Source organism: Oryzias melastigma, linkage group LG1 (genome assembly GCF_002922805.2).
Source record: "Oryzias melastigma strain HK-1 linkage group LG1, ASM292280v2, whole genome shotgun sequence".
Classification (NCBI taxonomy): domain Eukaryota; kingdom Metazoa; phylum Chordata; class Actinopteri; order Beloniformes; family Adrianichthyidae; genus Oryzias; species Oryzias melastigma.
Window position 1 is genome coordinate 22,957,200 of NC_050512.1, and position 26,347 is coordinate 22,983,546.

Below are 26,347 nucleotides of genomic sequence, written 5' to 3' on the forward strand. Positions count from 1 at the left end.
ATCCCCGTTTTCTTTGTGCTTTCTTTCCTGTCTAGTGTCCTAGATCTGTGTCCAAACTGATTTGAAGCTTACTCCCTCTCTCTCGCAGAGCCGCATGCCAAATTTGATTCTCAGGATTCTGCTGTGCTTCTCAGCAAGCCCGCTCAGTCAGCCCCACCCCCCCAAAAGGATTTTGCCTAACACGGAAGAGTGGCATGATGAGAAAACCTGACATGCACAGCCTGATGATGTAGAATGTTTTAAACAGAGAGAAAAAAAACTACAATCCCGGCTGAGGGCGATCGACTTGAATGAAGTGCGAACACGGAAGAAAAATTACAGCCTCGAGAAAAGCGATCGCTTATGATCTTGTTCCTAAAATATTCTCCTACATTTGAGCTGTCATTAATAAATATTCTTTTTTTTTTCCTTTCAGAGCTCAAATGTTTCTGCTTCTAGGTTATTATACATTTTTCTGTGGCTGCAAAGGAGTCCCGGGTGCTAATGAGGCTATGGGTAGGGCATTCATTTGAACACTAAGGAAGAATAAAAGAAAAAGAGAACAAGTGAAGGAATAAAAGAAGAAAGAGAGGATCAGAGGGAGGAGGTTGGCAAAGACCGTGCTCAAAAATTTGGCGCCTTTCATACAGAAAGATAGGATCGTGCCAAAAACGGCCGCCGACACAACTCCTCTCACTTTCAACGCTACACTCTTTTCCTGTTCCCAACACAATCATTTTGTTATCTTTAAGTCGAAAATATAAATATATATATTAAATGTAATATTTAGCGAAACAAACTGACGCCTTTTGAAAATTAAAAACACTAAGAATTAGAAACCAAAAAAATAAAATCAAAAGTACTTTGAGCTCAGTATATTTATCATGGCCCGGCAGAAAGGTACTAAAAAGCGGCACTAGCCAAACTCAGCAGCCTTTGCCAGGGCCTTGCTGTGAGTGCAGCCCAGTGAATGAGCCGTCTTGCCTGGATCTCCCTCCTTTCTGGCTGGCTCGTCTGGGAGCGAGCTGCACTCTTTCGCCTGCTCCTTCTCCTCCTCTCTGTCTCTGAGGTCAGGAAACCCTCCTGAGTGGGTATATGGTTTTTGGGGACAGACACATTTCATGGTTGGCGCCGCAACAAAAGCCTGAAAAGAGACCGGGCACTGGGAAGACACAGTATTAAAACAGACAATACACCCCCTCACACCCACCCCAAAGCGCTCCTGACTCTTTTTCCCAATGACCTCTTTCTTTTTATTCTTTCTCCTCCTTTTATTTCTCACTGTTTTTGGAAAAAAAAAGTGTGAAAAAGCCAACTCAGCTTAAATTAAAAATAGATTTTTTTGAGGGGGGGGTTGCTGTATGCCTTGAATTTTTTTTTTTTTAATTACAATTTAATCACCACAATTCCTACTCAAATTAGACTTGACGCAAGCGATGACCGTTATCTTTTTATTTACGAAAAAATATATATTTTTTTAAAAGTATGCTAAGAAAATTTTCAAAAACACGTATTGATGTAAAGACTTTTTTCACGCAAATCTTTATTTTCACAAATAAATAAAAAAAAATATAAAAAAAACTATAACAAATGTATACATTTATTTTTAATTTGAGACTAATATAAATAATAAAAATACACATTTTGCACATATAGAGTCTATTAGAATATCCATTCAGAATTTAAATTCAAGAAAATGTCATTAAATCCTTCAAACTTAAGAATAGTTATTGGTAAAAATAAAAAAAAAATAACTAAATTAAACTTTGGGGAAAAAAATCTGCAGCATTTTAACAAAAAAGCACAAACTTCCTTATTTGTCTGTCTCCTCGCGACCTCGAAATGTCACTGGAACAATCGGTTTGCAGCGTATTTCCCAAACTCTTCACACTAAAGAAAACAGATGTGGCCGGAGCGGAGAGGTTCATGGTTTTTACCCTCTCACGGGTCCAGCGCTGCCAAAGGAATGAAAGCTTATGATCATGATGTAAAAAGAGGGAGAGGGGGCGAGAAAAAAAAAAAAAAGGGCATCAAGTTGTCTCTGGGGTAAAAGCACCGTATCAAGAAGCATGCCAGTTTTCAATGGTCAATTTAATCAAAGACCAAACATAACAGCGTTCCCTTTGACTCGGCTCTCGCGTTTCTTTTGTTTGTTTTCCACTGGACTCTGCTCGTGTCATCGTGGTCTCATGAGATAAAAGTAGACCCTAAGGTTTTTGGATCAGTCTGTGACACAAGCTATTTGTGTCTGTCTATGTGTGCGTTTTTATTCTTTCGAGAAAAAAAAGAAAACTCCGCAGCAGGGCTTTGGCTGACCTATTCTCATTAGCCAACAACATTTTTCTGTGGCCTGCAAAACTATTTTATTGGATTTCAACCCTTCCAGATTTGTTTTTTCTATGGGTTTTTGATGCGAAACAGAAAGACAGACCTGATTGTAATACATATCAAAAAATGTTAGCTGATGCCAAAAGCTGTCTCCATATAAAAAGGAGCTTTTCTTAAGAACTGCGTTTCCACCGTAGAAGACAAAAGCTTTCAAAGTGACGGAAACCTTCAGTGTCAAGATTTCCTTTTTTTTAAGAATGACACAAACTTGTGAACAAGGACAATATACTCAACGACTGAGGTGTCATGGGAATAGGCAGGGGCATGAAGGCAGTTAAAAGAAAAGATTAAATAAATCTGATCCTTGAGAAAGTTTGAAGTTATTCATCATATCAAACCTTTTTCGCTCCTCTTTCTTTCCTATTGCTCATTTTTTCTCCTCTCCCACGACTATCCTGTATTTTTTATTTAAGGCCCCTAAATCTGGAGCCGTCGGTGATGAACGATGTGAGGTTTTATTTGTGAATCGCTGCTGTGGTCAGCGAGTTGGCCGGGAGCTGGTCATAGCACCGGGACTTCGCTGGGCTTTCTCACAGCACCGTCCAAGGCATTACTACTGCTGTAGTGAGACGGAGGCGGGATCTGGCAGCGCCCACCGCCGAGTGTGGAGCGGTCACTGCAGAAATGGCAAAGCGAGCACATTTCACACCTCCCTCAGAGTGACTGCAAATTTCCTGTACTGCACTTTTGATTGGAAACACATTTGAAACATCTTTTCGTGATCACACATACAGCGTACAAGGGAACGGAAAAAATAGGGATAGGAACCAAGCTATGAGTAAGTGAACTCGGCTAACTATAGAGCTGTTTTTTCGGGTTTTTTCCAACGTTTAACAATCAAAAATTGACTTTTTATTTACGATAAAACATTTAAAAATCAACCAAGTAAAAGGTGGAGCCAGTTTAGAAGGATGTTTGGGTGTTAAAGACCCAATTCAATGAACATTTTTAGTATTTTTAACATGTTCTTTCAACATTTTTTGATAAAGCAGGATATTAAGCTTAAAATTGCATTTCTGAGTATTTCTTTATTTAAATATGCTGTCAGAAAAAGCTTGTGGCACTGATGTAGGTGCTACAATCGGCCCCTTACTCCCCCATGAAGACTAATAAATCCACGTACGTCTTTGTTTTCTTCATACGAGCTGCCATCTGGCTCAAAAATTGTGCGTCTGGATACCTCCGCTGATGTTAGGTTGTGCAAGCTAGTGCGAGAGAGTGTAAACAAAGGGATGATGGGAAGTGTGGGAAGGCTTACAAGGTCCCGCCCACAACTCAGAGGCGAAATTTCTTAGAAAACGATGTTGGATTTTTACATTTTTGGCTAAAAACAGCATAATGATTGAAGTGGGACTTGAAGACCAAATAAAATACTAAATTACTTAATTTTCTATCTGGTGTTCTTAAATTGAAGAGGTCGTTCATTCAGTGTATCTGCTGCGGTGTGTTCTGCTCGGTTACAGAAAGGCTGGCTGACGGCAGAACAGTCTGAGAAAGCCTGATGGCAAGCCCAGAGATTCCCCATGGCAGCTTTTGCCACTCTTTCATAAACAAAACACAAGACGTCTTTCTCTTCTTCCCACACCAACGGGGCTCTGGTGCTGCCAAACAGAACAATCATTATTATAGCCTCCTCTCCTTTCCAACAAGCAGTCTCTCCCATGCTCCCTCTGTCTCCGTCTTCCACAATATAAACAAAAGAGATCAGCAGAGGCTTTACCTCTGTGAGAGCGACAATAACGGGGATGTTTAAGGAGACAAAACAAAAGTGTGTACCGGATCAAAGAGGAGCGAGGAAGACAGAGACGCTAAAGTCTGACAAAATACAAAACGAACAGAGAACAAATAGCGATCGCATCTCATCTCGTTGCGACATTACAACGCTTCCTTCACTTTTCAGGGTGACAAGTAAATACAGGCTGAGACGTTGCTCAACTCACAAATTGTGTATATGAAGCCTAAAGAGACTGTGGGTTGGGGCTTCATGCAGGAACGGGTCTTGCCCTTTTCCACTCGTCGTCTCGTGTCTGTGCAGCCCAAGAGTTTCCCAAAACCACAACCTAATGAGAGTGTTAGCTCTCTGGAAGACGATAAAAGTGCGTGCACACACACACTGTAGCAGATAAGATAAAGCGGAAAGTGCGTCAATCTCATGAATGAACGGCGAACGATAGTGGATTTTACTGTACTGCTGTAAACCAAAGTCATGCAGCAGCAACATCACAGAGACAAACGGGGAACTGAGCAGCTGGCGCTGCAGAGGGTGGAAGGAATTTTAAGAGACAATTTTATTATTTTTTTTACATGTACTTGGAAAAAAAAATAATTGAAAACACAAATAATTTATAGTTTTTATGGGCTTCGAAAATAGAGCTAAATTTAAAAAAAAGAAAGAATAATGTGATTTCCCCCAATTTTTTCTAAACATTTATATCTGTTTAATATCAAACAATAAAAAAATATATTATTAAAATCGTAAAAGGTTTCAAAAATGATATGAGCCAATGACAACAAGAAAATAAAAAAAAACATTTGAATAACAATTTACAAAAAAAAGAATTACCATTAAAATAGTGAGACAGACTGCCAACTACTTATCATTTAATTCCACCAAAGACAGACGAACAAAGTGAAGCTGGAGCTGCTGCCAGGGTTTGGCTCAGACTGCATGAGGTGTTTGGCCCTGACCGTGACTGCATGTGTGCGTGTGCGTTTGTGTGTGTGTGTTTCACAGGCAGACAAAGACTGAGGCCGTCTGTGATAGCATTTGGCAGCATATTAAAGGTTAACATGAGACTTTTGCTTAAGAAAGTGTGTATAACTGGGCAGCCGCTGAACTTTGCTACATATATACACTATACGGCTGGTTGAGTCATGGTTTGAATTTTCCAGAAAATTCCAGCTGAGATAATATTAGAGCCTGTTTGAACACCCAGCCAGCAAATGGTGAAGTAGCACATATTTGGAGGATTTGGCTGTGAAATGTATTTTCTTAGAGTGTGTGTGGCTGCTGTGACTGTGTTTCTTGCAGCGTAGGGAAAAGAAAACAACACTACTAGTGTTTTGGCAGTGTGTGCAGAATCCACGCACTGGAAGCTAAGGGTGATGTTTGGCTGGGTGTGAGAGTGTGTATCCAGAATGGTGGCTGAGACACAACAATGTTTGGCTGTATCAAACTGTATCTCTGTGATAGTACTTGGCCGAATGCGTGCACTGTTTAGACGTGTGGACACAATTGTGACTAAAACTGCATTTGGCCGTACCTATAAAGTGTGCTATAATTTTCTTTTTTTTTATTATTAGATTTTTGTGATTTATTTACACTTGTGTGTGTGTGTGAGAGAGTGTGTGTGAGCCACGCTTTGGCAGCCAGGTCCAGTTCATTGCTAGTGTTATGCAGAAAGCCAGAGCAGCATCAGTGCGCTCTCCAAGAGCAGCCGAGTCTCTACTTTTTTTTTATTATTATTTTTTTATTCCTTTTTCTCTCATAAAAATCCACATTTGGACCAAACCCAAGTTATGCTCCCCGACTATACGGATCTAATCACAGCAGACGCACTTCACTTACTATAATAAAATGTGCCTCCTTTAAACTAACATTCACAAAACATCCTTTTAAACTAATGATCAACACATGAGGACTTTCTCCAGCACCAACCTGGCCGCTTGCAAATTTTTTCCAATGAAAACCACGAAACAGCATCTGGATAAAACCACAAACTCTCCAGTTACAACCATGAACACATCAAAATTTAAATGTTGTTCCATAATTTTAGGCAAAACGGGTGAAGGATCTGGTACTCCTAAACATATTATCTCCTATTATCTGTTCCAGCCATAAAAAAATAAAAAATAAAAACATGAGAAAAATTGAAAAAATAGACAATTTTCCTTTAAAACTACACAAATATTTTAAATAAGATATAGCCTTAATTGTGTAATATTTTTTCGTGTGTGATGTCATCCTCAATTTAATTTTTTTTTGGCCCCTTCTCAAGTCTTGCACTGTGTTCTTGTGTGTGTGTGTGTGGGTGTGTGTGTGTTGTTCTGAAAAAAAAAATGTTTTACACTTAAAAAGATGTGCCGTTTTGTGTTAGCACCTTTCTGGCGTGCAGGTGGCAACATACCTGGCGTGTGGACAAAGTAGGCCAGGTAAAGGTCCAGCTCCTTGACAGACACTCCGATGTGGTGTGGCTGAACACATAGACCAGGGTTGGTGCACTGAGGTGACTTGACCAGCCGCTCGCCATCCGTACTCTCAAGGGGGCTGCCCTTGAACAGGATGACCATCACCAGGTCCAGCCGCCACACCTTGTCAGCCTGGCGCAGGCAATCGATGCGACGGATCTTGCCCTTCTGGTCGGGGTTGGACAGCACGCAGCAGGGGGGCTTTTTGCCCGTGATGGTGAGTACAAAGTCCTCACGGAACTCAGGCCGGATGTCCTTGCGGAGCTTGGCCAGTAGGCGGGAGGCCCACTTCTGCTTAATCTCTGGCTTCTCCCCAAGTAGCTCATCCTTCACTGCGCGCTCTTCCTCCTTGGACATGCGCTTCTCGTGCTTCTTGAAGTATTTGCGCTTGCGGGCCTGCAGGTTGAACCAGGTGTAGGCGAACGCGCGGACATGGGGCAGAAGGGCCTCGATGAAGGGGTGGAATTCATCCTGGATGAAAGAAGAGGACGTGGGGTGGGTGGAGGAGGGCAGGGAGGAGGGGGGGAAGCAGGAGGAGGCGGACGACAGAGATGGGGAGAATGGGGGAGAGAAGGACGGGGAGAGAGGTAGTGGGGGTGAGGAGGGGAAAAGAGAAGACAGGCAGTTAGCACCGGCACGCAGCATGGAGGAGCAGAGCCTGCTCCGTATGAGCAGACGGAGAGAATGAGCGAGAGGTGCTAAGAGACTGAGAGAAAGAGAGACAGACAGAGAGAGAGGGAAGGATGCTGTACACTAGCATGGACCCACAACACTGCTTTAAAAAACTGCTGAATATGACAGAAAGATCCAGGTAAAGCCCAGATAAAAACAACCAGAATCCATACATACATTTTCGTCTGTCTTTTAATTATTGAAAAACTTAACAAATTACGATTCATCATCGACATTAGCCAAAAATTCAACCTGTGTGACTCAGAGATAAATACTGGACAGTGCAGCTAAAGTTTTCCAGAATTCGTGTATTGGTTGCAAGATAAGCAAGTATAAATTAAATATCTGTACAAACTAACAAGTGAATCCATTCACATTTTAGTTTCATAAAGTTCCGCCTACTGTTTTTTTTCCACATCAAAATACAATTATTAGAACATTATACAACCTTGTATGGTCAAGTATTTGCAAAATTCAAAGTGTTTCCACACATTGGACTGTAATGATGTCCAGATCATTTTTCTGCTGTGACGGTCCCTTTTTGTATTATAGTAAAATAATCCTACTATAATTCAATCCCAATAATTGATTTATCTAATTTTTATAATAGTATAGGTTGACTTGATAAAAAAAAATGCCTCAGACAAATCGATCAATCGATTCATCAATTGAGTTAATTACACCCCTAAAATGTGTGTTTAAAGTACTGCTGGGATTACATGAAACATTACAGATACAAATTTGAATATTCAATGTGTTTAAAAAAAATAAGATGATTTAAAATATGGCAACAACAAAATGGCAAAATAGATAAAACTACATTGAAAAATATACATTTTTACCACTAAAATTAGTCCATGAAAATATAGTTTTGTCATAAATGCACTAAAATAATGCAGTCATTTAAGAAAAAAAACACTTAAAAAAAACAAGAATTATTTACCATTTCGCTCTTTCATGATAAATTCACTCCATCGATTACACTGAAACTTAAAAAAAGCTGAGCCAGAGAAGTGATGAAGTATTGCTGTGAATATAAGAAAACACAAAAAAAAGAAAATGGGGAAGATAAGCAAAAAAAAAAAAAATGTCCAAGAAAAGCAGCAAAGGGGAAAAAAATCTGAGAAAGAGGAGCCAAAAAGGCAAGAGTGTAATACCTGCACAAGAACACAGGAGGTACTGTGGCAGGAGGAAGAGTGGAGGTGCTGCACAAGAAGCACAAGAGAAGGAGAGTGAAGAAAAAGTTTTCAAATTCTCTGCCAAAGGAACAAAAAATCTTGAAAAGCAAGAATAAAGTTCAACCAGTTTGTGCAAAAAATGTGAGCAAATTTGTTAAAAAATATATTTTTTAAAAAATGAAAAAAAAAAATCTTGTTGCCAAGATGGCACGTGGTATTGGTGCAGCTCTGATCTGCATAGGAGTCACGCACTGGCAGAGAGATGGACAAGGGGGGTGCGGACGGAGGAGCAGAAGAAGAAGAAGAAAAAACAACAAAACAAGAGAACCGAATAGATGTTGGAAGACTGAGCACGACCGCTGGCAAACCCGAGTGTAGCTTCTTTTTTCCCCCTCTTTTTCTCCTACTCTGGCTCTCTCTTCCTCTCCACTTTCCGTCTCTAACCATTGACTGAGTGTGTGCCAACATGCAGAGGGCCCACCTATTTGGCACCAAGTCCCAAACAGCTCAGCCAATGCGCAAGCTCCTCGCACTCAAAGGGAGGGAAGAGGGAGATGGCAAAGGGAGAAGCAAAGAGGTGGGGGTCTGGATGGTTGGTGGCTGGTAGTAGACAGCAGGGAAGGGGGTGGATTGTGTGTGGTGGAGGCAGAAGGCACGTCATTAGCCAAATATACAAGTTCCAATCTACTGCTGAGGCAAAGTCCAGAGGATATAAATTTTACATGCACCCACCCAGCCCTCTGAAGATCCCCAACTCTCCCCTCGTCCTCCATCCCGACGAGGCGCTCTCCAACCCCGCATCCCCCTCCTCCAGAAACACCCCTCTCCTTTCTCTCTGCGCTCGCGTTACACTACCTTGGCATGAGATGGCATGAGAAAACACAGACCCAAAATCCCACTAGACCCTGAGACCAGCAGCTGCTCCTGGATTTACCACACAAACAAAGAGAGGAGGAGGGAGGGAATTCAAAAAAAAAAAAGACCCCCACCCCCCAAACAAAAAATGCCATCCAAAAACATGCTCTCTTGTTTCAAAATGCACTCTCACATCCAAACTGGCCCTTTCTCCCACTTCGCTCTCAATTCCATTTTAATAGACCCGACAGTACAGACATAGAAACACATTAAAAGTTTCAAAATTGGGGATTAATCCCATTCCGTGGCTGATGGACAATTCACCGGCCCCCGGAACGTCCTGTGGTCATGGATGCCGCCAACGAGTACCCCCACTCCGCACTACTGAATACTTAAACAGAGGATGCCCTCACTGTTATTCCCAAACTCCTTTGTCTCCTACTTTGTATTGGCTATGACAGGAAGAGCTGTTTTCCAAATGCAGATTCAACATATTTTAATTATCTTCCGCTGTGAGAGCCACAAAAAAAAGCATAACTGAGGATGAATATCAGCTGAGGGCACTTTCCTTATGCTAAATCTTGTCTGCTTTTCACCAACAAATCCACAGGGCCTCAGCAGGACAAGCTCTCCTCACCGTAGAAAAAAAAAAGGACCCATTCAACATAATTTGCTGTAAAAAAACAAAACAAACATCTCTCCTGTAATTAGAAATGCCTTTTAATGTCATTTCCCCCAATAACCAAAACCAAAATGGAGCACATGTGCTGATTTGTGCCGTCCATTAAACTCGAATTAGTCCACAAGACTCACAGGAATTTCTGCGATATTGTCAAAACTGGAATCTCGCAGTCTGCAACTATAAAAAGCTAACTTGTCATATGACAAAGTTGGAGGAACAGCTATGTGATTGCAGTTTAAAGCCACCTGCTGTTCAGTGGGACAAGCTGTCTGTGTGAATGCCTTATAAAGGCTAGGGTCATCTGGTTGGCTACCAGGACCATCAGATTTAGTGGGGCCAGCCCCTTCTGTCAGGGTCTAACACAGGAGCTTCAGAATGGATAACTGGCTGATCTACTGACTGGCTGGCAGGCTGGCTGTAAGGCTGGCTGACGAGCTTTAGCCCCAATGACTGGCTGGATGAGGAACTGGTTGGAAACCCAGGTGGGAAGCTCGATGACTAGTTGGGTGCCTGGCTGGCTGACTGGTCGCTGATTCTGAACTGGGATGAGTTGGGCCTCCTGCCTCTTGTTCACAAAAGCATCCGCCTCAAACTGTCGCACCACAAGGAAAATGATGGAGACAAAAGAAAATATTGAATTAGGCAAAAAAGAATATGTTAATATTTATTTTTTAACAAGTAAAGATGCAGATGTGTCATTTTCTAAAAAAAAAAAACAAACTCAGATGTGACCAAGAAAAGAAGAGTAATCTACCAACCGATCCTGCCAATTGACATAAAAACATGAAAACAGGGGAAAAAATGATCTGTTCATCATTAAATCTTAATATATAAGTTTTGGGGAATAAAAAAAAAACATACACTAAATCCACATTATTAACACTATTGTAGAAAACATTTTTTAAAACTCCTTCATACCTTCCAAACCCTGGCAAATGCACAAAATGTGAACAATTTACACAAAAGGATAAATCTTTGTATGGTTTTGGCAGAGAGAAGAGACTGCTTGGCTCCTCACTATTTAATTTTTCTCTTTTTTGTGACATTTTTTTTTAAATCTCCTGTTTATGTCAAGTTTAAGTTTTTTGTTTGTTTGTTTTTTAAGCTTTTTTTCCCTGCTAAAACAAATAAAAAGTATCTTACTGTCTCATCGTGCCATTTCCCCCTTACAAAAAGAAAAAGCAAAAACAAAAAAAAGAGCCCCCCTTATACGCTATTAGACGTTCAAGCACAAATCTGGAACCCCAAAAGGATTAAAAGAATTTACAAAATGAGGCAAAACATAAATAAAAGTAAAGTGAAATGCTAAATAAAACGAGAAGTTGCGCATTTACGCACACGTTAATTTTGACGCAGGTTCACACACACCTGGGCTGTCTGCCTTTCCACTTTATAATTATGCATTGAATGAAGTGATTTAAAATAAAATAAAAATAAAAAACACAAAATTCTCTGTTCTCACCGTGCGTCGTTGATTGCTGTCTGAGCAGGAACTTTTGGCAAGCAAGTTGCGACGTTTTCCACCTATTAACCGACACAGTTCTCGTGCCCGTTCTGAAAACTAAACGTTTTTTGATGAAAAATACTTAAATCTATCTCTAGTTATTTTATTAATGCTTTTTTTCACCATTAGAGGCCTATAAATATTTAATGCAGAAGAAAGAGTTTCGAGCGGCCCTCTTAACATCGCAGTCCACCTTAAACAAAGAGTCCAAGAGTGCGTTCAAAGTCGCGCGTCGAGGGGAGGAAAAAAGAGCTGCGGGCCCGCTATTCCTACAGGAATGCAACAATCAATTACTGCGACTTCTAAAAAAAAGAAAAAAAAGGAACATATTTCCATGACACTTTAAAACACTCAATTAACACAGTTTGATTTATAATCCCAGTCTGTGTTAAATTATTTCCAAGCTTGACCCTGAACTGTTTCCAGAGTGCTGTAAATGGTGCTAATAATACCTGGGTGAATTTCTGGTATTTATCAGACTGGACAAATAAATACCAAAGGTGTAAATATAGATGTGCATGGGATACATGGGATCAGAACATCAGTTTATGCAAAATCCTTCAGGGTGAGGATGCCTTCATTAAGCCAGGAGAGGATCGATTCAGCCTGTTTTTCAAATATCTGAAGTTACAATGCTTGGTTAAAATCAGGTGTTTTCTGGGTAAGTGCTTGTGAAATTTTATTATGAATAAGAAGGGGGAGAAAAATGTAATTTTAAAAAATGTTGTTAAAATAGTATTTCTAAAATCAGCAATTGTCACTCTTACATTCCTGATAATTTTGACCAAAAAAAGAATCACAATGTTTGCTAAAATGTAACAAGATCATTTTAAACAAGAAAAAAATATATATATTTTTTTTGATTTATTGAAATTATTACAAAAAACACTGCAGACATCATCTTGAGATGTGTAAAACTGCATTTGGAAAATCAACAATGGAGAAAATTGCTTCATTTTTTTCCTTGGTTTTCACTGAATAAACACATGGAGGACACACACACACACTCAAGAAACGGAAAAAAAGTTTGGTAAATACAACCTGGAGCTAAACTTTCACGTCTCCTGCAAAATAAACAATCAAACAAATAAATTGTCTAGAATCTTGGAAAGATTAAGTCCATCATAGTCCATTTTCCGTGTGTGTGTTGATGTGTGTCAGGACCACTATAGCAGTTTATACAAATTTGGTTAGAAAAGCTTACCGAGTGGGCCATGGCTCTTCACATCATTTTTTTTTTTACCCCAACTTAGTAAGATTTAAATAAAAAATATTTTTATCTGTATTGCATAACTCTCACGATTTATGCCCACTGTAAACTAAAAAAAGAAAGTCATAAATAGGAACGGAAAAGCTTCTGTGGGAGAAGTTTTTCCAAATAAAAGCTAAAGCAGATTTGACAAGAAGTATTCTCCAACTAACAGAACATGATAAAGTAGCAGAATGAATAAAAAAAAGGTAAATTAGATAAATTATTTATTTTGATGAGAAAAAAACAAAAAGTACACACTTTCATTTCCTGAAAACTGAGGGAAATAAGAATAAGTGTCTGTCTGCTCTGTCAGTTATTTACAGCACACAGCTTCGTCGTATTTCTCTTAAAACTGCCTCATTATTTAGATTTCCATCCAGTTCAAAAGCTTCTCATTCATTTTATCCCAGAAAAGAAAGGAAAAAAAATACCCCTCTTTGTGCTCCTTTTTGTCTCAGTGCTACAGATTGATTTTAAATGTGTGTCTGTGCATCATTTGTAATTACGGCTGTTTACACACTGCAGCACTACTATGTGTGAAAGTCTGGAAACGATTTGTGGCATGAAGCTGTGAGGGAAAGACAGAGAGAGCAGGCGTTAAGCAGCTCCAGAGACACAGGGACCGGCGGCGAGCCTCCGCTCCTAAATTGAATGCGGACTTGGGTAATGCTATCCTCAAATATGCCTTCTTGCTTGAGTGATGACTGTGAGCACATCAGTGATCAAATCAAGAGCCTGGTAAAGCTTTTCTAACTTTATTGTGCTGAGATATTTATGAATATATATATATATATATATATATATATATATATATATACACACAGTACATATATATATAGGCAGTATATATACACAGTATATATATATATATGTGTAAATATATATATATGCGTTATATGTACACAGTACATATATATACATATATATATATATATATATATATATATATATGTGGTATATATACACAGTAAATATACATATATATATATATATACTTTTTTTAAAGAACATAGCAACATAAACTAGTTTTTGTGTTCAGAAAGCGGTAAATTCCTTTCGAATTTAGAGAAACACAGGCTGTAGCACTTTTATTGTGTAAGTGACTTCAAATACACATCCACATGCATTTAGCATTGCTGCTGTGGCATTTTCCGACAGGACGTCGCAATAAAACTGAGCACTTGACAAGGGCAGCCATTCCTGATAAGTTCAAGTAGGCAGTGTGACTCTGGGTGATGATCTGTGTGCGAGGGACAGCGGCAGCACTGCTTTAGTCGTACAGGAAAGACATACTGTCAGTCTCACACTTATTGTCGCTCTGTGAAGCGCAGCTCCACACACTCACACAAACACACACCTCTGGTTTTCCAGTCGGCACATGCCAGCGACACAGACCGGCTACCATGCCCTGCGCCTACAGCTGCAGCGAGGGCTTTGAAAGTCCTGATTAGCAAATGCGGCAGGATTCAAGCAGATAATGAAACCCGATATCCCCTCCCCTCCATGCCCTGCTCCAGCAGAAGCCAAGGCCTGCGAGTCCTCGCACAAGAGATGCACTATTGAGAGACTTTCTCCTTCACTCTTTCACTCCCCCTCATTCTTTTCCTTCTCCCTGGTCCCCGTTCTGCCAGTCGTAAAGGCGAGATGCCAACTTCTCTGCGAAAGCCGGGCAAAGTGCCCTCACCCTTTATGCAAATGACTTACCACTACCCCAACTCACACATACATTCGGTGCCCTCCCACTGTCAACTATTCTCCCTTCCTTCATTTAGTCCTTTCACCTCTCATTGTGCGCTCTCCCTCCAACACTTTCCCCCTTTCCTGCTCTTCAAAATCGTTGCTTCACTCACCCTCTCACTGCATTTGCTCTTTCCATCTCAATTGCCATCCATCCCCCTTAGTATCTCTCACTCTGCTCCTCCTCAAATACTCTCCCTTTTCCCCACTTCTTTTCTCATAGATGGCTCGCCTCACCCATACTTTAACTTCATTCCTCAGCCAGTTCCAGACCTACAAGAGCAGAAACTCCCTCTTTCTTCCTGCAGCCAGCCACTCACCCGTTGGCACCTCCCTGAAAAGGGGAAAATACTTCTTCAACAAAGATGACACTTTTTAAGCTTAGCAGTTTGTGTTGCTGTTCCATTGCAACTATTCGATTGCAAAAAAGGCGGAAGAAGACTTTTTTTTTTTTTTTTGCACATTCATTCATGCCTTTCATGTGAATTTATTCACTGTTTTTTGCACCACAAAAACTATTGTTCGCTAATTTCTGCTGCATTGATAATTTCTTTAAAACTAATTTAAGTGACAATAGTTTGAGCAAAGTTTGTGCTCCATTGGTTTTTTTCCCCCACTTAATTAAACTGGGTAAAAAATGTTACCTGGTGAATCCTTTTCTGGGTTACGGAGCTGGACCAATCGCCAACTTGTCACAGAGCAACATTTTCTCTATTCTTTTAGAGTAACAATATTAAATCATTTTAGAAATCACCTTTATTTTTGAATATTTATTGACCCCAGCTACTGTCCAGGATGTATCCTGCATTTGCCCAACTGTAGCTGGGTTGGCTCCAGCAACCCTGTGACCCTGAACAGGAATGAGCAGCTATAGAAAATAGATGGATGGATATCTCTGTCCTCAGAGAACTGACAAAAACTTGGACAGCTGTACCTCATCGACAGGAGGGTTGGCAAATATATTTAAAAAAATGGACAGGATTGACAGGTAAACACCTGCACCGCTGGTGTGAAAATGTGCAAGCAAAAATAAACTAAAGACTCACTCAAATTAAAATCATGTTTATAGCATTTTTAGCATGTTCTTGTGGGATTTTTCTGCTATTGGAGGACATATATAAATAAAATAAAGCTAAAATTTGCATTTTTTAGTATTTATTTCTTGGTATTATTGTGAATCAGAAAAATATGCTTTCTAGAAAAGCTTGTAGGTGTGACGGAGAAGCTACAAAAAGGCCAAAAGCTCCTGCTCCATTTGCAGACGAATAGATCCATGTTTGTATCCGTTTTCCCCATCTGAGCTGGCTCAAAACTGTACGGCTGGATCGATCTACTACTGCTCGCCATTTTTTTGTTATTATATAACGTTAGGTTAAGATTGTGAGGGGCTGTAAGCTAGCTGGAGAGCATGTGAACAGATGGATGATGGGAAGGGGGCAGGGTTATTCCCCTCCAACAGCCCTTTTTGATGCCACTTGGCAGAATTTATGTCCTAGAAAATGACAGGTTTTTAATTTATGCTAAAAATGGTATAATCACAATTAAAAGTTCAATGGGAATGTTTTTAGAATAAATCGAAAGATAATTGGAGAGGGATTTTAAATTTTGCATGAATGAAAAAAGTGTGAGTATTAAGGTTTTGTTTCAAAAACAAACTAAAAAAAGTGAAACCAGGTAGCCACAGTTGATTGTTTCCGGTTAAACATGGGGAAAGGTTCACATTACATTTGTGTTTCCACATCAGTGACGCCGTCTATCAGGAACATGAGCATGCAGATGTAATTCTGCTTATCGTATGAGCTGCAGATTTGGCTGCGCCGGGTTGGCATTGTGGGGGTTAAATGTGGCCTGCTCTCTGTGGCATGATATGAGCTGGGCCTATGCCTGTGCACTCTGCCTTGTCTGCTCTGAGCTGTGGATATAAGGGTCAAGTGTGGTTAGCTGCTCCAAGTGGCTTCCTCTGTGACTCTGAACGCAACCGGGTTAAAAAGTGATCGGTCCATCTGGCCCTCTGGGAGCTAGGTCTTACTCTCTGTTTTGCTGGACAGAGTTCATGTCAAAGAAAGACGCTCTTTTGATATGGATCGTGCAATGTCGGGGTTAAAGTTCACTCTGCCAGTTTTGGAGAGGCATTCCCCGTGGAGCAACTGCTGTGCCAGGCCAGAAGAAAGACGTGCTCAAACGAAGGAGAGGCCAGAAACAAAGAGCTTTCAAAACCACATGAAGCTTAGTGCGAACAATATGGGACAACAGATAAATCATTCTGAAAGTTTTATCTTCTCAACCACTGATTTTTTTTTCCTTTTTTAAACTTCAGTCTTTCTCCCCAAATCAGGGAGAGGGCTGATGGACGTGCGATGGAGACGGGCGCCTCTGGGAGAGCGGCGTGTGCAGTTATCTCCTCTGCAACCACGATCATTGGCTCCTCCAGCCTTAACTAGCACCTCATTCAGACCTCAGGAGCACCACAGCACCACAGGCAGACAGCCATAAGTACATGTCCTCAGAGGGGACATAAAACAGAGGTAAAACAGCACCTCACAAACAGGTCTGCAAAAAAAAAACAAAAAAAAAACACCACAAACCTAGAAGAATAGAATCTATAATCAGTATGAAATTCCATGTACAGTTGCAATTATGTTTCTGTGGTTATAATATATATTCTTGAATAAAAACTTTTTTTAAATTTCTTGAAAAAATATGTATTTTTCACTTCAGTATGCAGTATGTGGTACTACCAACTACTAACAGCAGCATTTTATATTATCCGTTCTATTGTGCAGAAAGTTGTTTAAATAAATAGGATCTAAATAGAAAAACACTGATTTATACAAAATAATAGTTTTACAGAGAATTGAAAAATCTTGAGCAAATGCGGTCAGATGTGAAATAGCGGCGAGTTTCCATTTATAAACAAGTGATCGTATGGAAAGATAGTATCACAGAGAAGGGAGCCAACAAGAAAAGAGCTGGACTGAAAGCAGCGAGAGCTGCCACGTCAGACGCTGCCGAGGCTTTTTGGCTGTCATGACTGAAAGAAAGCGCACGCACGCACACAAACGTGAAACACGGCTCCCACACAAGGGTTTGCCTTTGCCACCGCCGGCCAAGCCCGACACCCCCTGCTCTTCTCGGCGTGGCCATCACCGCTGTCTTTCTGTGAGTCAACTCGGTGGAGCCGCTCCATATACAACACACACAGACCCCAAGAATAAAACCAGCACATCGCTTGCAGCCACAAGCCTAAAAGGGCCCGTCTGGACTGTTTTCTAATGTATATTTTTATGCAAAATCACATAATATCCTCAAGTTCTATCCAATGCAACAAATACATTAACTTCTATCAAGGTTAGCTTTTTACTTCCTGATAAAACTGCATTACAGAGCACAACAGCACCATTGTTTCTGCAAGCTTCCTTTTGCTGGGAGGAAAATCGACATGTTTTCGCAAGAAACTGAGCACAGATTTGATTTCTCAGATAGAAGACAACAGTATCCTCTGGAATAGCATTATACTTCATTAATATTCATTTGTCTCACAGAAGGAATCCATGAAACGCCTTATAGGGCAAATGCAAAGAGAAAACATTTTTTTCTTAGGCTTTACGCTCCATGAAAAGACAGGCAGGGAGGTACAGTGAAGTGGCTTTTAAGCTCATCGAATTCAACATATCCCAGATAAGACTGTGGCGCTTTTCCTGAGGGAAAGAAAGGAGCGGCGAAAAGGGGCTGGAAAGAATGAGGTAAACCAGAGAGTCGCGGCAGAGCGAGAAAGTCAGGGGAGTTAAGAGATACAGCAGACGCAGATAAGTGAAAGAGGGGAAAGGGCAGAAAAAAATGAAGCAAGAGGAAAGAAAATAAAAGGCTTTGTATTTGCCTTTTTTAATTTAGAAACCTCAAAGACACTGAACAGCTCCTGCCTGCTTCTTTATTATTAGGCGTCTCGCACACATACTGGTCATCAATCTCTGCTCTGCCGAGTTATAGAAACTCGCGCAAACCTTTTATGCACTTTATGATGTTTGGAATTTATCAAGGGCAGCCCGCAATCCAGGAATTCCTCAGAGAACACAAACGTACAAGAACAAAGGTGAGTAACAAATACAGATGAAGAGGAAAAACAGAACTTTTCACAAATGTAAGTGACAGGTGCCACATCACGGGCCAGAGAGCACGCAGTCAACAAACAACGGTCTGTTTTACATCACTCGCAGCTTGTATACTCAAAAATGATCAAGTTTTAGCTCCATAGCTGAATTCCTCTCTTTTAGATCCAGAGAGAACATTCAAACAGTATTAATTCCACTGCCTGGAAAAGGGACGGCCCTTTCCCGGAGCAATCCATAACATCTGAATATAAAAATAAATATGAAGAGGGGGCGCGCTCTGTGCAGCAAGAAAAAAATGTCTGGAAGTTTGATGTTTCTGTATGTTTAACAAGCATTATGCACACACACACATATAAATATGTTTTCCTTTTATATTTTAGGCCACTTCCACCACTTCCCTTTTCATTTTCTCACTTTTTTTCCTATTAAACTACCCTTTCTTTTAATCAGTGTTCGTCTTTTCACTTACTTTCTCTACTTGTCTCACTCTCTGCTGGACGCCCCTTTGCCAGTTAACACACCACAAGCCAGAGGGAGGACCGCAAGAATGCTTAAATCAGCATAATTAGGCCTGTGTGTACTTTAAACACACACGTTTCCCCAAAGCTTGGACCCCTGCCACCCGTACACTGCTGTGCGCGCAGCCACGGCCTGTCTCTTTGAGTCAATAAACACAAACATATCAGCAGTCAGTCTCCCAAACGTTTACACAGCATTCACACAAATACATATGCATGGCACGGGGGTGAAAAATGATGCTGTAGGCTGCTAGCATCAAACTTTATCCCGACCAGCTGAAGCCTCGTCCCTCATCCAGCTGTCATCCCCGAGGCCCAAACCACCATCACCGCACTGACTCTCTTTGACCTTTTCCTCCACACAGCATAGGAGGAGGAGGAGGAGGCGGTGGTGGGGGGAGAGAGAAAAAAAATTAATATAAGGACTCTAAATCCAAAATTTGCACGTTTTTTGAAAACTTTTCCACGGTGCACATTAAGCAAGAGCACGAACTAAAAAAAGGGCCGGGATCTCAACTGGGTTTGTGGTTGCTTTCTCCCCCCCAACACACACACACACATCTGCATGTGTTTTAGATTTTAGTGGGGCATTAACAAACAACAGCCTGCTGGCGATTCTATGGTGCTTAGCTGCATATGGGGATTATCAGTAGTCATTACAGCCCATTTAATAGTAATCACCACCATCAAAAAGGGATCAGTCTTAGCATGTGATATGTGGACGGCTCTGAACTTACAGACATTTGTCCTCACTTTGCGTTTGAATTTTTTTGCACTTGTGCGAGGGGCGCACTTCTGTCTTGTGTTGCTCGGCTCTTGTGCGTGTGAGCTGCAGCAGCGATGACACCCGCCAGCTTACGCTCAGCGGGAGAGAGTAAAAGTGAGTGACTACGACCCCGCTCAAAGACATCCAATAAAAACATTACAATCCCTCCATCAGGAGTTTACACACTCCAGCTGCAGAAGAAGCTTCGAGGGCAGGCCGACGCCGAGGCCTGAGGGCTGCTCTTGCATAAACACAGCGCCAAACACGTTGCAATGTGGCTGCGAAGAGGGGAGGAGTGGCCAACATGAAAGCCCCGACAGCATTTCATTTATTATAAAATCTCATTTCCTATGGAGGGATTTGCATAAAGCTACCAGCAGGAACTCGCACTCCTGACTTTGTGTTGCCACAGAGTTTGAAGGTCATGAAAGCAAAACATAACGCGGATTTTAAATCATTGATAGGATCACAGAGCAGTTTATACGACCTTATATTGCTTCTGAGTGAAACCCAGAACATTCGCCTATTTGAAAACTATCTAAAGTAATTTGTGATTCTGTTAATATGAGGGAAATGGTCACAAAAATACCCCTCTGTTGTCTGCTCAAACACGCAGCCTGATTTCTCTCTGTGCTCACACATTTGCTGCGTAGGGGTTTAAACAAGGTAAAGATATGATATGTTACGCAACAGCTTATAGATTTTTCCACCCTTGGCGAGCAGCCAGTGCTGTCGACGAGAGAGAGAGGGGGGTGATTTACAGTGAAGCATACTTTGTTCTACAAAGTCTGACTCACCAACTGAATTCCCTGGCAGCTAATGAGACCACCAGGCCTCCACAAACAGTAGTCCTGCACTCGACGGAGCGGGCGGTCAGTGTCTAGTCGCTGCAGTGGAAGTTAAAGTTGTGGCGCGCGTGGACTGTCCGGGGCGTTTTTGTCCATCATCAAACATATTGATTTAGTCTGGCGGATTTGTTAGCATTGCTCTGTTTGCTTCGAATCCTCACGAAGAACAAAATAAATGACCTTAGGCGGCCATGCAGCACTGCAGGGTGTCATGGCCACAGAAAATTAATTACTTAAAGGCCCGCTCCAAGGAAAATTGGGTTTTTGTTTTGTGTTTTAACATCTTCTTGTTTTTCTCATAATGGACGTAAAAAAAATTAATTTAAGATTAAAACTGTGTTGTGACTGTTTTTTTCATTCAAATTGTCTCCAATTCTGATGCATCCACTTGCGGACAAATAGATCCATTAACGTCTTTATTTTCCTCGTCTGAGCTGCCATCTGGCTCAAAACTGTACGGTTAGGTAGCTCCAATATTGCTTGCTTGGTTATTTTTGTTTGTTTTTTGCTATGCTAAGGTTAGCTTGGACTTGTGAGGCGCTACAAGCTAGCGGTAAAGGGTGTAAAAAACGGGAAATTAGCAGCTAACTTCTGCATCAAAAATCCGCTCGCAACTCTGAGGTAAATTTCTGGTGAAAAACTGCTGTGCTGAAGAAAATATGGCTTTGTCCAAACTCCTTCACTACACACTATTCAGTGCACTATATAGTAGGTTTGTGCCAAAGTATCGATAGTGCGATATATTGCGATATTTAGCCCTACAATTGATTCTCGATGAGTTCTCACTAAGTATCGATCTTTCATCTTTGTTTGAAGAGTGTAAAACTTTATATTCGTCATCCTTTGGTGAGACGTTCCTTTGGAGGTCAATAGGTGTGCGCGTTTCAAAAATGGGTGTTGCGAGCTCATGGCAGCTACTTGAATTATTTAATTTTTTTCTTCTGCTGTTTATAACAATTATTTTTGTGAAAAAAAATGTTTAAATGTAATTTTTTTAGTAAACCATACATATTTTTATCATCTGAACACAATGGATTCATAAATGTACATCATAAAATGTTTGTATTGATTAGATTTCCACTTCGTGAAATCGGCGACGTCATACCGCCGTTTAAAAAAAAAAAGAAGGGAGAGCATGGTGCCTGAATCGCTTTTAAAATCCAGGACACCATATAGTTTTTTAGTAGGAGTTTGGCCCATGTCTTCAAAAAATGGCACAGGCTTTTTGATTTTGGCTAAAAATGGTATAATCATAATTAAAAGACCATTGGGAACAATTTTACAACAGGAAAAATATAGTTGGAGTGGAACTTTAAAACCTCTTTTTTATGTCTTTTTTGGCACGAGTGCTAATCTCAAATTGCAGATTTAGCATATTTTTCAAACTTTTAAAAAACCAAAGTGAGTTTGAAAATGTTGATACTGTCTTCTTTCTGAAAAGGGAACACCCTGCCTTTTAGCTGTGGTGACGCTGTCTATTGATAAACCTTTGAAAGCCAAGCATTGGGCTTCTGCGAACACATGCCACTGCTGCTACTGAAATGTCCTTAGGTGAAGGGATTGGAATGCCAGGTTGACTAGACGCAATTTAAGTTTTGTAAAGACAAGAAAGTACAGGTTGGAGCTAATGAATCATAAGGGGTGACTTATTGCAACACGGCCCTATAAATGGACTGACAGGGCAGTAAAAGGAGCTTGTTGCCACAACATGAAGTTATTGTTCTAGCTCAATAAACCTATGGTTCAATCGAGGCCCCCACCTTCCATTTCTAAATTTGGTGCAGAAGTGTTGCAGTTCCTGAAAAGACCACTGGAGGCTGGTGTCAAATGGGAAGACTTTTAAATTGACTCCCATGTTAAAAAGTCAGTTTTTATACTGAAAAGGGACATTTGTTCAATACATATGACGTCAATAGCCTATTTTATGTTTATTGCTTATTTTATATTCAGGAGAACTACGAACACTTATTATTTTTTTTTACTTTACAGTACATCACTGCCTATTTTCTTGTGATTCTGGGAGTTTTGAGAGTGATCGATCAACGAGAATGTGGAAGATACCATTCTAGAGTGAGGGGTGTGTGAATTAAGATCTTTCACACTCTCATTGACTGAATACAACTCATACCAATATTATTTTAGTGTGAAGTGTTTTATTTTGAGGGCTTCTGCTGTCACTCTACATTATTGACAGCATATAAAGAACTTAAATTTATGAAGTTTTAACACTAGTTTAGCTCAATAAGTCTGCTAACTAGCCAAATAGCTAGCTGAGTTAGCCCAAAACTCTTAAAAATTCCTTGCTACGACAGTTAGAAGCTTCCTATAACTCTAAAATTCTAATGTTGGACTGAAAAAAATAATTTTGATATTAAAAGGTACAAATAGCATATGCAAATGTAGTTAAAGTCACACAATAATCTTTTGATTTATTGTAAAATCGTTTTTTTTTTTTTTGTGCTTATTCAAGTTTAAAGCAAAATCAAAACATTTGTTGTTTTTTTGGGCAGTTCCTGCAGAGCGGCAGTAGTTCATCAATTCACTTTTCAGATGTGGCCAGGACTGTTGGCCCAGAGTAAGCCTTCCCTCACTTCCCATCATCCCTCTGTTTACACTCTCTACAGCTAGCTTACAACCTCTCACACGCCCAACTTACCATTACCAGTATAACAAAAATGGTGAGCAATATTGGAGCTATGCAGCCGTTTGAGCCACATATAAAGCTCGGATGAGGAAAATAAAGACGTACATGGATCTATTCCATCTATTCCATCAGAATGGAGTGGAGCAGGGAACTTGTCGTTAGCTGACTGTAGTTGTACTTAACAGATACAAGCCTTTATCTGTTCCTGATTCACAATGATTTAAATAAAGAAATGCTCAGAAATGCAGTATTAAGATTGATTTTTATATATTTATGTCATCCAACATTGGAAAAATGAACAAAAACAATTTAAAAAATCCAAAAACACAATGTTTATTTTAATGGGTCTTTAAACTAATCTAGAACACATTTATCACTTGTTAAAATTCTCTAAGAAAAGTTTTAAATTAAAACTTAAAACAAAAAAAATTATATATGATTTATCAAAATTTGTTTGATTTAATTGTGTTTTTGGAGGCCCTTGTTTGTTGCATATCAGCTTTCATAAATTACAAACATTTTGGAGTCCAAATGCACAAAGTAATGAGCGTGCACAACAGACTTTTCCGTATAGAGTTCCAAAAAAGAGAAGATGCCCAATCTGTTCTCCATCAGATAATTGCCTGTCAGAATGATCAATTTTAATGTTTGCATGAGTTACTCATCCAGTGCATGAGAGGCGTATGTTAATGAAACTTCCTATGTGAGGGTTTTATTTTCCCGCCTGGATTATGGAGATACCATACTTTTCACACGAGGGTATTTTCACAGAGTGGATCTGGCCCAGGTCTCGCACATTGAGGTTTTCCTTACTGCCTTAATTGGGCTCTTAATGCTGGACACAGGGTGTACTTCCTCTAATTAGCCATATCTATAGCGTACGGGAGGGTGATGAATGCACGCATGTGTAAAATCCTCTTTTGAGCGACTGCAAACTAACTAAGAGCTTTAATTTCACGCTACGCTGCATTGTCCCATTCAGTGAGGTTAACCGCACACACAAAAATGGGGCTCTGAGAAAATCAAAAAAGAGTGAAGAACACACCGATGACTCATATGGACGGGGGGATGGAAAAAGACAGAGAGAGACAAACAACAACAACCGAATCTCATCCTCAGACAATGCAGATCTCTCACCAACCGTTACTTCTCTTTGAAAGGGAGTTAATTGAAGAGGTGGAAGGAGTAACGGTGGAGGAGAAAGAGGGTCTGTCTCCAGCAGCTGCAAAGAAGAGGAATTCCCAAGCTTTTGCCTTCTTTCATCCTTTACTTTTGATATGTTTTCTCCATATCTGCATGGGTCCTGTCTTGCTGTGCACCTGTTCAACACATCGGATTCAAGACCGAAAATTCAAACTTTTTCCAAAACTGAAACTTGATTTAATAGTTTATCTTTCACTGGGAAAAAGCTTCAGATGTTTGTGCTTAATCTGCCCTTCCATGTCTGTCTATCAGCCTGTAACATGTGTCCCGGTCTACACACACACACACATGAGTCTAGCATCGCTGTAGGGCCTGCCTACATCTTTCACCAGCAGATCATCCTAAACCACACTAGAAGGCACAAGAACCATGCAGATACACACAATGCAACCACACAAACAGATCCCAGTCCATCCAGGGGACAGCCACCTATTACCCTGTTGTGCCAACTGCCTCATAAAGCGTGATAAATCCATTTTCTATGGCCCGTCAGGGAGAATGCACAGATAAGGGATAAGCAGAGTGTTGGATTTAACCCACTTCTAAGACAGATTTATACACTGGCAGAGGGGGACTGTCCACTTGCTCCCCTGGGTTGAGCTCATTTATGATTTTAAACATTAAAACTCAGAAGATTTTGCTTGTTCCATTTTTTTTTTCAATTTTTCTTTTAGTTGCCGTTCGGCTGATATTGCTTCCCACTTCCCAGCCCTCTGTCCTCAGCCTGCCTACCAGCTCTCACTCTTGGCCAGGCAGTGTAAGGTGGACCTGGTCGGTCTCCAGCAGAAAGAATGAATAAGTAAAAAGAACACAGTGTACCCCTGGGTTCTGCCTTCAACACACCGCCTGCCGCCCGCCTGCAGTTGGCAGGCGACTTTTACCCTGCTTACCGTCCACCACAGCAAACCCATTCTCCTCTGCCTGTGCTGTGCTTACTAACTAGCTCTGCGTGAGCGGGATTAGTGCTACATGAGTGCAAAGTGACGCTGGTAAAAACCTGGTATGTTACCAGATCACGCAGGTCCACCTCAGCTTACACTGGCACACTCCAACCCTGGTGAAACCAGAACCGAAGCGTGACACAGGAGAGCCATAACCCAGAAGGGAGGAAGACTACAATGCAGAGACAGGTGGATCTGGACTGCTGACCTGCAGGCGTTCAACTCTAGCTGTTATTTTATTAAAAAAAACATTTCTAACGCTCCTCATTTGCTGTTTTGTTTAAGTTTTTGTCCTCAAAATATAGCCAAAATTTCCATTTGCTATCCCTGAATGCATCTCCCCTCATCATATATTCAAGTGCTTTGCCAAACAACATGGCCTAGTTGATTTCAAGGCCTTATTTGATCTTCCTATATCTGAAACCCTAAAGAATTAAATCGGACATGAAACGCTCACATCTGAGGCAGAAGGCTTTTTACGCACAGTCTAAATCACATTGTGTTTGAGGCAAACCCGTCATAAGTTGGCATGTGGTAACGGGGAGGCGCTGCTGTCTTTATTTCTCGGTGTCTCGCACGGATAAACGAGACTTAACCGGAATAATTGATTCGAAAAAGCGGCGCATAAAAGTTTTAATTAAGGGTGACTCTTGGAACTTTGGCGCGCATTAAAGCTTTATGTAAATGCACCTCTGTTTCAACACAAAAAAAGGCGCACTTGAGGCTCCTCGGACCAGACCACTCCAGAAAAGCTTTTATCAGCATCAATTATACATTTGATGTCGTTTATTGCAGTTTTGCGTGTTCGTAAATTATTGGCGTGGGCGCAAACAAAAGCGCAATCATCCTGGATGCAATTTAACGTGTGGCATTGTGAAGGATG

The 26,347-nt window shown here is 40.7% G+C and overlaps 1 protein-coding gene across 1 annotated transcript in view; it reads right to left on the bottom strand.

The window, feature by feature from the left end:
- Positions 1-26,347, bottom strand: part of LOC112157370 (nuclear factor 1 X-type) — a 114,971-nt gene that overhangs the window by 75,564 nt on the left and 13,060 nt on the right. The window contains exon 3 of the mRNA XM_024290070.2: positions 6,495-7,026. Coding sequence (XP_024145838.1) covers positions 6,495-7,026 — 532 coding nt within the window. The remainder of the gene's footprint in view (positions 1-6,494; positions 7,027-26,347) is intronic.